This window comes from Brassica rapa, chromosome A02, assembly GCF_000309985.2.
Source record: "Brassica rapa cultivar Chiifu-401-42 chromosome A02, CAAS_Brap_v3.01, whole genome shotgun sequence".
Taxonomy (NCBI): domain Eukaryota; kingdom Viridiplantae; phylum Streptophyta; class Magnoliopsida; order Brassicales; family Brassicaceae; genus Brassica; species Brassica rapa.
The window spans coordinates 1,389,714-1,401,014 of record NC_024796.2 but is presented as its reverse complement, the minus strand read 5'-3'; the positions used below and the strand labels follow the sequence as shown (position 1 = coordinate 1,401,014).

The 11,301-nt window shown below is 38.3% G+C and overlaps 3 protein-coding genes across 3 annotated transcripts; 2 read left to right on the top strand and 1 right to left on the bottom strand.

The window, feature by feature from the left end:
* The first annotated feature begins 150 nt into the window (after positions 1–150).
* LOC103850711 (ultraviolet-B receptor UVR8) lies at positions 151–3,196 on the top strand. The gene is made up of 14 exons (XM_009127495.3): positions 151–609; positions 918–994; positions 1,113–1,191; positions 1,303–1,362; positions 1,465–1,566; positions 1,630–1,723; positions 1,836–1,878; positions 1,952–1,997; positions 2,090–2,136; positions 2,207–2,309; positions 2,383–2,437; positions 2,524–2,627; positions 2,694–2,773; positions 2,933–3,196. Exons 1-14 carry the CDS (start codon positions 306–308, stop codon positions 3,050–3,052), a joined length of 1,314 nt encoding a protein of 437 aa, XP_009125743.1. The 5' UTR covers positions 151–305; the 3' UTR covers positions 3,053–3,196.
* A 154-nt stretch (positions 3,197–3,350) lies between these two features.
* LOC103850710 (ATP synthase subunit beta-1, mitochondrial) lies at positions 3,351–5,977 on the bottom strand. The gene is made up of 9 exons (XM_009127494.3): positions 5,460–5,977; positions 5,256–5,331; positions 5,086–5,174; positions 4,889–5,006; positions 4,707–4,810; positions 4,451–4,609; positions 4,130–4,354; positions 3,749–4,060; positions 3,351–3,673 (listed from the first exon to the last, which is right to left on the bottom strand). The coding sequence occupies exons 1-9, from the start codon at positions 5,928–5,930 to the stop codon at positions 3,560–3,562; spliced, it is 1,668 nt and encodes a 555-aa protein (XP_009125742.2). The 5' UTR covers positions 5,931–5,977; the 3' UTR covers positions 3,351–3,559.
* Positions 5,978–8,612: 2,635 nt separating this feature from the next.
* On the top strand, positions 8,613–11,255 carry LOC103850708 (ATP synthase subunit beta-1, mitochondrial). Its single transcript, XM_033285059.1, has 9 exons — positions 8,613–9,117; positions 9,258–9,333; positions 9,415–9,503; positions 9,584–9,701; positions 9,778–9,881; positions 9,979–10,137; positions 10,234–10,458; positions 10,528–10,839; positions 10,915–11,255. The coding sequence occupies exons 1-9, from the start codon at positions 8,647–8,649 to the stop codon at positions 11,026–11,028; spliced, it is 1,668 nt and encodes a 555-aa protein (XP_033140950.1). The 5' UTR covers positions 8,613–8,646; the 3' UTR covers positions 11,029–11,255.
* The last annotated feature ends 46 nt before the right edge of the window (positions 11,256–11,301 follow it).

The following is an 11,301-nucleotide window of genomic DNA, read 5'->3' as shown; positions in this document are numbered from 1 at the left end:
TTATTCTATTTGATAAAAAAAAAATTTAATTATATTTGGGTGTGAATATGTACAAAACAAAATGTTAAGACGAAATTTGAAAAATGAGAAAACTAGAAGGACCGATATCCAAAAAAACTTCACAACACTCTCAGAAATTGAATAACGGGGAAGAAGACGTAGCATTGTTTCTATCCATCAGTTTCTTCCTTCTTCTTCACCATCATGTGATTCCATCAACACAGCTCAATCTCCTCATGATCAATTCTCTCTTCTCTCACATTCGTTAGAAGAAGAACGATCCATTTTAACCTGCTGTATTCAAAATGTTGACTAGAGCCCTGGGACGAGTTCGAATCTCTGGATCGACGATTCAACGATCGAAGAATCATTTCACTGGAGTTTTCGATAATTCGAAATTGGATACGACGATTGGTGCTTCCCGTGGAAGAAGACGGTTGTCGAGCGAGAGCGGGAAACGATTTGCGGCGATGTGGGGGAGTGGAGATTACGGAAGGTTAGGGCTAGGGAGCTTGGAGTCTCGGTGGAGACCCGCCGTTTGCTCTGCGTTGAGTGATCACAGTATTAGAGCTCTCGCTTGCGGCGGAGCTCACACTCTTTTCCTCACCGGTGATCTTTCGTCATCTCCCTCTTTAATTCGATTTATTTGATCAGAATTTGAATTTGAGTGATAGGATCTTTATTATTTATTGGACTGATCTGAGATTTAGGAGGTTATAAACATTTTTTTAAAAAGTTAATCTTAATTAAAAAAATCGACAATGTGAGGGCCATTGGGCCTATATAAACTAGCTATATAGGCGGATTGCTGTGCCCAGATCCGGCTCTGACTAGGCATGTTTGGTGTTTTAGTTGTAAAGTAATCTTTTTTGAATCTGATTGTGAGCTTAACATACACTTCCTACACTATGTGACAGAAACAAGGAGAGTCTTTGCGACAGGTCTTAATGATTGTGGCCAACTTGGTGTCTCACATGTTAACACTCATGCTTTGGTATGTAGGTTTTTGCAAAAAACTATAGGGTTTGTTTTTCTTTGATTCTCTGTTTTTCACATGTCTTTATCTCAGAGTATTCAATTGGAACTTGTTTCTTGTGTATAAAACGTTGTAGGAGCCGCTTGAAGTTTCTGGAATTGAAAATGATATACTGCACATCTCAGCTGGTTATTACCACTCTGCTGCTATCACAGGTAAATAAGCACAATGTTCTTCATTACATCTTCTGGTGCAGTACAGTGCTTTACATAAATTGTATGTTATTTCTTACTTGGTCACATCTGTGCTCTCTTTCTTTTTGTTAGTGGATGGGGAACTCTACATGTGGGGAAAGAATACTAGTGGACAGCTTGGACTTGGAAAAAGTAATTACGTTTTTACATTTCAATAAGTTATGGTGCACTGTGATTTATGTCCTAATTCATCAAAGTTGCTTGCCTATTTACATATTCGTTTCTATTATACAGATGCTGCAAGAGTGGTACATGTACCAACCAAAGTGCAGGCTCTGAATGGGATCACCATCAAATCAGTGGCTTTAGGATCAGAGCATTCAGTTGCTGTTACTGGTACGGATCCTAGATTCTTAAACACCTGTTTTTGTGTGTGTTTTAAGTATCTTTCTGGAGCAGATGGAGGTGAAGTCCTGAGTTGGGGTGGAGGAGGATCTGGAAGACTTGGCCACGGTCACGAGTCCAGTTTTTTTGGCATCTTAAAAAGTAAAAGGTTGGTCTGTTTTTGCTTAATTCCTATATTTGTTTCTTTCTCATGTAAATTTTTACTCACAAGAGTTTTCATATCATGATTCCTTCATAGTTTTCTTGTACTGCGCTTGTAGTGAGTTTACTCCAAGGCTTATCAAGGAACTTGAGGGGATTAAGGTAATTTCTTAGATGAAAATTAATCTTTAGACTCTCTTGCTAATACTTGTCTGTTCTTTTGGTTGAACACTAGGTTAAAAGCGTTGCTGCTGGTCTGCTGCATACAGTATGTACTGATGGTATTGAGTTACTTTCTTCAATTATGAGTATTGTGCGAGACTGGTAGTTACTGTCTGTCTGAGCCTCTGAGGTTTGGTTCCAAATAATGCAGAGAATGGCTCTGCTTTCATGTTCGGAGAGAGATCTATAAATAAGATGGTAAATAAAATGTCTTTTTTTCTAGACTAACTATGGTTACATTATAGTTATTTATGGTGCGAATTTATAGGGATTTGGAGGAGTAAGGAATGCTACAACACCATCTATTATCAGTGAAGTGCCATACGCAGAAGAAGTTGCATGTGGTGGTTACCACACATGTGTTGTCACAAGTAAATTCTCTATTATTCTTTAGTACCTTTTTGGTAAGAACTCAGTCTCTGTTGTTTCCTTCGTTTTTGTAAGGAGGTGGGGAACTATACACTTGGGGTTCAAACGAAAATGGGTGCCTTGGCACAGAGTAAGTCATTTCCTAATTGATTAGTATGTTTCCTCATAAGATCTGCAACTGTACATGTATTCAGTTTTATCTTAAATTTGTTTCAGGTCAACATATGTCTCACACTCCCCTGTGAGAGTCGAAGGTCCTTTCTTGGAATCAACTGTAACTCATGTATCTTGTGGGTGGAAGCACACTGCAGCCATTTCAGGTAAAACATTTTTTATCCATTTTGATTATGCAAGTTATTCAATTCATTTCTGAATCGTGTTTGCAGATAACAAAGTCTTTACCTGGGGCTGGGGAGGTTCTCACGGCACTTTCTCTGATGACGGACACTCCTCCGGTGGACAACTGGTTTGTTTCATCATCTTTGTTATCGATCAAATCTTTGAAACAATTAGCTTATGTGAATGCGACATCATTTCAGTTCTTGGTTCATTTTGCTATACTATCTAAAGAATCCATGAGACATGGCATCAAATTGAATAAATGTTATGGTATGTTTAACTGCAGGGACATGGTAGCGATGTAGACTATGCGATACCAGCAATGGTGAACCTGGGAAAGAATGTAAGAGCAGTGCATATATCTTGTGGCTTTAATCATACAGGAGCAGTTCTCGAACATTTTTGAAGACTCCATGGAATACATTTCATATACATATACATATGTTTTTGTTTCTTTATGCTTTCTTAATGTTTTGTACATCATAATCAAAAGAAACTAATGGATCTCTATTTGTAAGAATAATATACTACATATATAAATTCTTCAACTCTTGAGGGAGAAACTAGTGTACCTGTAAGAATAATATGTAGTGACAGAAGAACAAAAGAAGAAAGTAATATAATCATTACAAGACGGTGAGTAGTGTTTTGGTATTATTGTTATGTATTTTATTATTACAAGGAACAAGGAGTTGGCAGTCAGAAGCAATGGGAAGTAACATAACTAAGCTAATAAAATACAGATGAAAAACATAACACTCGTCTCCTTTATTGCAAGGCAAAAACTCCAACGAATAAAATTTGTTTTCTCGGTATTGATCCCTCACACTCAGACAAAAGCATCGGTTTTTAGTTTTGTTTGTTTCGTTATTGTCAACAAAAGAAGAAGAGTAGAAGAGATGAATCAAAGCCCTTAAGCTGCTGCCTCCTTGGAGATCTTCTCTGCTTTCGCAACCACCTCGTCAATGCCACCAACCATGTAAAATGATTGTTCAGGAAGATCATCGTACTTGCCATCAAGCAAACCCTACAACAGTTGACAGTTCAAATGAGTTCATATGTAGCAAAACAATGATGTAGGAGGAAAGAAAGTGATATGTACCTGGAAACTGTTGATGTTTTCCTTAAGGTCAACGTATTTTCCAGGGGCACCGGTGAAGATCTCAGCAACATGGAAAGGTTGACTCAAGAATCTCTGGATCTTACGGGCACGGGCAACAGTCAGCTTGTCATCTTCACTTAGCTCATCCATTCCCAAAATGGCAATAATATCTTGCAAGTTCTTGTAGTTCTGTAGCACTTTCTGAACACCACGAGCAGTGTTGTAGTGCTCCTCACCCAGAATGTGAGGGGAGAGCATACGGGATGTTGAATCCAGAGGATCCACAGCAGGATAGATACCGAGCTCGGAAATCTTCACATGGGAAAGACAAAAGTATCAATATATTATTCAAAGAAGCATCAGAAGGAGACAAGTTCACACCTGTCTAGACAACACGGTTGTGGCGTCTAAATGAGCGAAGGTTGTGGCAGGAGCAGGATCTGTCAAATCATCAGCAGGGACATAGATGGCTTGGACAGAGGTGATGGAACCTTTCTTGGTGGTTGTGATTCGCTCTTGAAGAGCACCAAGATCGGAAGCCAGAGTTGGCTGGTAACCCACAGCAGATGGGATACGACCAAGCAAAGCAGAGACTTCAGAGTTGGCCTACACAGAAGGGTAGAATCAGTTAAATTCACAACTCTCTTTATCACAATGTATGGCACACAGGCGCTGATAGATAAAACAAACAACATAGCTCACCTGAGTGAATCGGAAAATGTTGTCAATGAAAAGCAACACATCTTGGCCCTCAGCATCACGGAAATACTCGGCAACGGTCAAACCAGTAAGTCCAACACGGGCACGAGCACCCGGGGGCTCGTTCATTTGTCCATACACAAGAGCACATTTGCTCTCAGACTGTTAGATGGGAAAGCAAAGAGCTCAGAAACAAAGATCAATCAAATGCCATTTACAGGAAAAGGAAGGTGAAGACTAATCAAAATTATTTGAAAACCTGCTTCTCGCCTAGCTTGATGACACCACTCTCAATCATTTCTCTGTACAAGTCATTGCCTTCACGGGTTCTTTCTCCAACACCAGCAAACACGGAGAAACCACCTGTTCATCCGAAGAAGTACCAATTAATAAACCAAAGCTGGAGCACAAACTACTTGGGGAAACCATGAGAATGCAAACCATGAGCTTTGGCGACATTGTTAATGAGTTCCATAATGAGCACAGTCTTCCCAACACCCGCACCACCAAAGAGCCCAATCTTTCCTCCTCTTTGGTAAGGAGCAAGCAGATCAACAACCTGCAAAGAAAGCAACAAACTTAAGCTCGTAACATGAACAACAACACGTGTAACCTATAGGAACAAGCCCAAAATCTACCTTAATACCAGTGGCAAGGATCTCTTGCCCAGTAGCTAGATCAACCAAAGCTGGAGCATCTCTGTGAATAGGTAGGTAGTGCTCAGTCTCTACACAACAGCAAAATCAAATTATCATAACAGGTTCACTAAACACAAGACATTGATCAAAAGTATCTCAAAAACACTTACTAATCTCGCCTCTCTCATCAATAGGTTCCCCAAGAACATTCATAATACGTCCAAGAGTAGCTCTCCCAACAGGAACCTTATAACAAGAAAACAAAATAAATAATTAGTCATCCCACATTCCACAAAATGATTCCTTTGTAAATGAATATACTTTAGTGTATCTTCACAAAGTCAACATCGAATTAACAGATCTAAACTACTTACGGTGATTGGAGCGCCGGTGTTGAGCACGCGCCTTCCACGAACGAGACCCTCAGTACCATCCATAGCAATAGTCCTAACCACATTCTGACCCAAGTGATGAGACACCTCAAGCACCAGCCTCGTGGGATGATCCTGCACCTCGAGTGACGTCATGATCGGAGGCAACCCTTCCTGATCTTCGAACCTCACATCCACAATGGCTCCGATCACCTGGCACACCTTCCCGATCGCGCCTTTCCCGCCGTAATCGTAACTCTTCTTCTTCCCCTCATCCTTAGCTGGAGCCGCCGCAGCTGAATTAGCCGGCGAAGAGGTCGAGTACTCGGCGACGCGTCCGAGGATGTCGCCGAAAGGAGCAGCGCGGCGAGCTGGGGAAGGAGAGGGGAGCCTAGGGTTGCGGCTCCCGAATTTGGTGGCGGATCTGCCGGAGGATGAACGGAGAAGCGTTGATAAGACTCTCCGAGACGCCATTAGTGTGTATGTGAGAGAGAGAGAGAGAGAGAGAGGATATGCTTAGGGTAATTACAGAACCTGAATCTGATGCTTCCGTTGTTGTTTCTGGTGGGCTTTTCAAATGGGCTTTTATGGGCCTAACAATTAAATTGTTAAGAAAATTTGACTTCTTTGGTTTTCATGTTAGTGTCCGTAACAATTAAATCAACGCTGTGGAATTATCCATCTCTTCTAATTTACTCCCTACTTGATTTTAAAGATTAATTAATGCATAAATATTTGTAAAAATGTTATTAACTATTATAAAAGGTACTTTGGTTACATAAAAATATTGATAAATAAAATTAATTCAACCAATTAGAAAAATGCAATATTATGTAATTGGTCACAAATATCAAAGTACATTAAACTTTCATCTAGAATATTGAAAACATCACTTAATTTGCAACAAAAAAAATTCTTTAAACACCAAATAAAATGGAATATATGGAATAATAATTATCATTTTTCTTTAAATAATTAGTTAATTAATATTTAAACTATAAATAAAGTTAGAACTAATAGAAGAGTGCATAGTGTTTATAGAGTTGATTGTACCAAGTATTGGATTAGATTGGTGTTTTTGGGAATAACTTAAAGAGATGTTTGGATCCATAGAAAGAAAATGTCTCATGATTGAGTTGTATTTTTGGTTTCTATCTCCTAAGAGTTAAATCCTCTCATCTATTTAATATTAGCTCATTTTAATAAGGTTTGCTCCACAACACTAAAAAAAAAACAGGAAATTAATACTAGTATCAGATTTTGAATCTTGGAAAGTGATTTGACACAAGGAAAAACAAGTAGAAAGTTCCAATATAAGCATAACTGGAGAAATGGATGAAAATGTCCCTGACTCATTTGTAAGTTATTCCTTTATGTCAAATGATAACTTGCTTTATGTCAAATGATAACTTCAAAAAATTTTGTGCAATTTATTATCTTGCTCTGAATTTCCTATCAGTGAAAGTCTATGTTAGTATCATTTGGTCTAACACCTTGGTGTTAGATTGTGGTCATTTTCTCTTTTCTCTTTTAACACCTCATAAAACAGTTGTACTGTGCTTGTACATATAGTATTTGTTAATTACACAGTCTTATATATTCATGCTCAATATTGATGATGTTTATTCTTGAATATCATAAAAATGATCAATTGTGATTTAAAAATTAATTTTTACGGAAAAATTTATGAAATATAATTTTTTATTTTCTCAAAATATTTTGTCACTTTCTTTCTAATTCTTTTTTTTTTTGAAAATAGGTTCAATTTAACAATAAGTGATACTAATAAGCTTGAATTGTGAGATCAATCAGTTCTTCTTTCGGCATATTTACAAATTTCATATACTGATATATATTCATTTGTATGTGTTAGCTATTTTAGAGATTTTAATTTACTAACGCTAGTTTCTTTAAACAGTGTGTGTTTGGCATGATCTTCTAATTAACCTTTGACCTACCAAAATTTATCTATCTATCTATAATATTAAAAAAAAAAGACTTTTTATAGGTTTTCTTGGTTTCTGCTAAAAAATACACTTGTGTCATTATCTTTTATTTATGAGTAACAAAGTTATTTATTTTCTAACAATTCACCTTTTTGCAGGCTAATCAATTAGTCCAATATTTTAGCAACTCATTAACAAATGAATCACAACTATTTTTTAGCCAAAAACAAAAAGAATCACAACTATTCTTCGTAGAAATATTTATGAGTCATCAATATTATTAATATAATATTTACCGATAACAAACGTTTCTAATTATGAATCCAAATAACCAATTAAATATTCTCATCACTTGGGAAAAATTATGTTTTACAAATTCACAATCTTATTCAAATCTTTCACCCTTACTGTTTTCACATAAATAATTAAACTTTTTTTGAACAACAAATAATTAACTCTTAGGTATGTATTTGTACACAATATCCCATATTCCTAAAATGTATCTGCACAGATTTTATTAATCACATAATAAGGAAAAATAAAACTTCTTGTAAAATTATAGAGATATGAAGAAATTTGGAATATCATGAGAAATTGAGAATTACCAACCCTTCCAAGTTGGAAGTAATACACTACACTATCGGGTGCAATTTTGAAAATCATTTCGTTGATCGATTTTCATACTATTTTAAATGGAGATTTTTTTTTAAAAAAAACTATTCACTTATTTTTTCGGGTGTAAATGTTAAAAAACACCTTCAACTTTCTTCTATTTTTTACCCAAAAAAAACTTAGAAGGTTGTTTTTTTAGAATATTAACGATCACAAAAAAATATTAATAATCACACTGTATTTACAGGATACAAATTCAAACAAACACCACGTATTCTAACAGTTTAGAATCCTATAATGTTAGCACAATTAAGTTAGCTAACTATATAAAATCGTTTACACAAAATAGAAACATAATATATCTTTAAATTCACAGATATTATATAATTATTATACATTTTATAGACAATACAATTTTCAATCAAAAATTCAATCTGGCGCTTTTAAAGTGCATAAATATTATTTAGCATAAATATTATTTGTACATCAGTCTTTTTCTCCAAAGCATGATTTAGGCCCAAATAAGCGCATTATAGAAGCCCAATAACGATGGAAGTTTCCTAAAACAGAACCACTCCATCTTATAGTTTCCAGGTACTGTAGTTACCCTAGCCATTTCCTCTTTCACACTAATGGCGTCTCGGAGAGTCTTATCGTCGCTTCTCCGTTCATCCTCCGCCAGATCCGCCGCCAAATTCGGAAGCCGCAACCCTAGGCTCCCCTCTCCTTCCCCAGCTCGCCGCGCAGCTCCTTTCGGCGACATCCTCGGACGCGTCGCCGAGTACTCGACCTCCTCGCCGGCTAATTCAGCTGCGGCGGCTCCAGCTAAGGATGAGGCGAAGAAGAAGAGTTACGATTACGGCGGGAAAGGCGCGATCGGGAAGGTTTGCCAGGTGATCGGAGCCATTGTGGATGTGAGATTCGAAGATCAGGAAGGGTTGCCTCCGATCATGACGTCACTCGAGGTGCAGGATCACCCCACGAGGCTGGTGCTTGAGGTGTCTCATCACTTGGGGCAGAATGTGGTTAGGACCATTGCTATGGATGGTACTGAGGGTCTCGTTCGTGGAAGGCGCGTGCTCAACACGGGAGCTCCGATCACCGTAAGTAGGGTTCCACGTGTTTAGATCTGTTAAATTCGATGTTGACTTTGTGAAGATACACTAAAGTATATTCATTTACAAAGGAATAATTTTGTGGAATGTGGGATGACTAATTATTTATTTTGTTTTCACTTTATAAGGTTCCTGTTGGGAGAGCTACGCTTGGACGTATTATGAATGTTCTTGGGGAACCTATTGATGAGAGAGGCGAGATTAGTAAGTGTTTTTGAGATACTTTTGATCAATGTCTTGTGTTTAGTGAACCTGTTATGATAATTTGATTTTGATGTTGTGTAGAGACTGAGCACTACCTACCTATTCACAGAGATGCTCCAGCTTTGGTTGATCTAGCTACTGGGCAAGAGATCCTTGCCACTGGTATTAAGGTAGATTTTGGACTTGTTCTCATAGGCTACACGTGTTGTTGTTCATGTTACAAGCTAAAGTTTGTTGCTTTTCATTACAGGTTGTTGATCTGCTTGCTCCTTACCAGAGAGGAGGAAAGATTGGGCTCTTTGGTGGTGCTGGTGTTGGGAAGACAGTGCTCATTATGGAACTGATTAACAATGTCGCCAAAGCTCATGGTTTGTATATTTGTATTCTCATGATTTGCCCTACGGGGCTCTAATTTTAGTTATTAACTGGTATCTTGTGATGAAGGTGGTTTCTCCGTGTTTGCTGGTGTGGGAGAAAGAACTCGTGAAGGCAATGACTTGTACAGAGAAATGATTGAGAGTGGTGTCATCAAGCTAGGCGAGAAGCAGGTTTTCAAATAATTTTGATTAGTCTTCACCTTCCTTTTCCTGCAAATGGCATTTGATTGATCTTTGTTTCTGAGCTCTTTGCTTTCCCATCTGACAGTCTGAGAGCAAATGTGCTCTTGTGTATGGACAAATGAACGAGCCCCCGGGTGCCCGTGCCCGTGTTGGACTTACTGGTTTGACCGTTGCCGAGTATTTCCGTGATGCCGAGGGCCAAGATGTGTTGCTTTTCATTGACAACATTTTCCGATTCACTCAGGTGAGCTATGTTGTTTGTTTTATCTATCAGCGCCTGTGTGCCATACATTGTGATAAAGAGAGTTGTGAATTTAACTGATTCTACTCTTCTGTGAAGGCCAACTCAGAAGTGTCTGCTTTGCTTGGTCGTATCCCATCTGCTGTGGGTTACCAGCCAACTCTGGCTTCCGATCTTGGTGCTCTTCAAGAGAGAATCACAACCACCAAGAAAGGTTCCATCACCTCTGTCCAAGCCATCTATGTCCCTGCTGATGATTTGACAGATCCTGCTCCTGCCACAACCTTCGCTCATTTAGACGCCACAACTGTGTTGTCTAGACAGGTGTGAACTTGTCTCCTTCTGATGCTTCTTTGAATAATATATTGATACTTTTGTCTTTCCCATGTGAAGATTTCCGAGCTCGGTATCTATCCTGCTGTGGATCCTCTGGATTCAACATCCCGTATGCTCTCGCCTCACATTCTGGGCGAGGAGCACTACAACACTGCTCGTGGTGTGCAGAAAGTGCTACAGAACTACAAGAACTTGCAAGATATTATTGCCATTTTGGGAATGGATGAGCTAAGTGAAGATGACAAGCTGACCGTTGCCCGTGCCCGTAAGATCCAGAGATTCTTGAGTCAACCATTCCATGTTGCTGAGATCTTCACGGGTGCCCCTGGAAAATACGTTGACCTTAAGGAAAACATCAACAGTTTCCAGGTACATATCACTTTCTTTCCTCCTACATCATTGTTTTGCTACATATGAACTCATTTGAACTGTCAACTGTTGTAGGGTTTGCTTGATGGCAAGTACGATGATCTTCCTGAACAATCCTTTTACATGGTTGGTGGCATCGATGAGGTGGTTGCGAAAGCAGAGAAGATCTCCAAGGAGGCAGCAGCTTAAGGGCTTTTGATTCATCTCTTTTGAACTGCTTTCTTCTTTTGTTGACAATAACGAAAAAAAAAAACAATGCTCTAATGCTGTTAATGCATTGCCATTCACATCATTTGTGTAAGAGCTGCGAGATGATGTTGAACATATTTATTCACTATTACTCGAATTTTTGGTTCTTTTGCCTCTCCTTTACTTGTTGAAATAAATGTTTCAAGTCTTGCAGATTCTAATTTCAATGTATGATTATGATTACTTGATGTTAGTCTCTTACTGTGTTTAGAG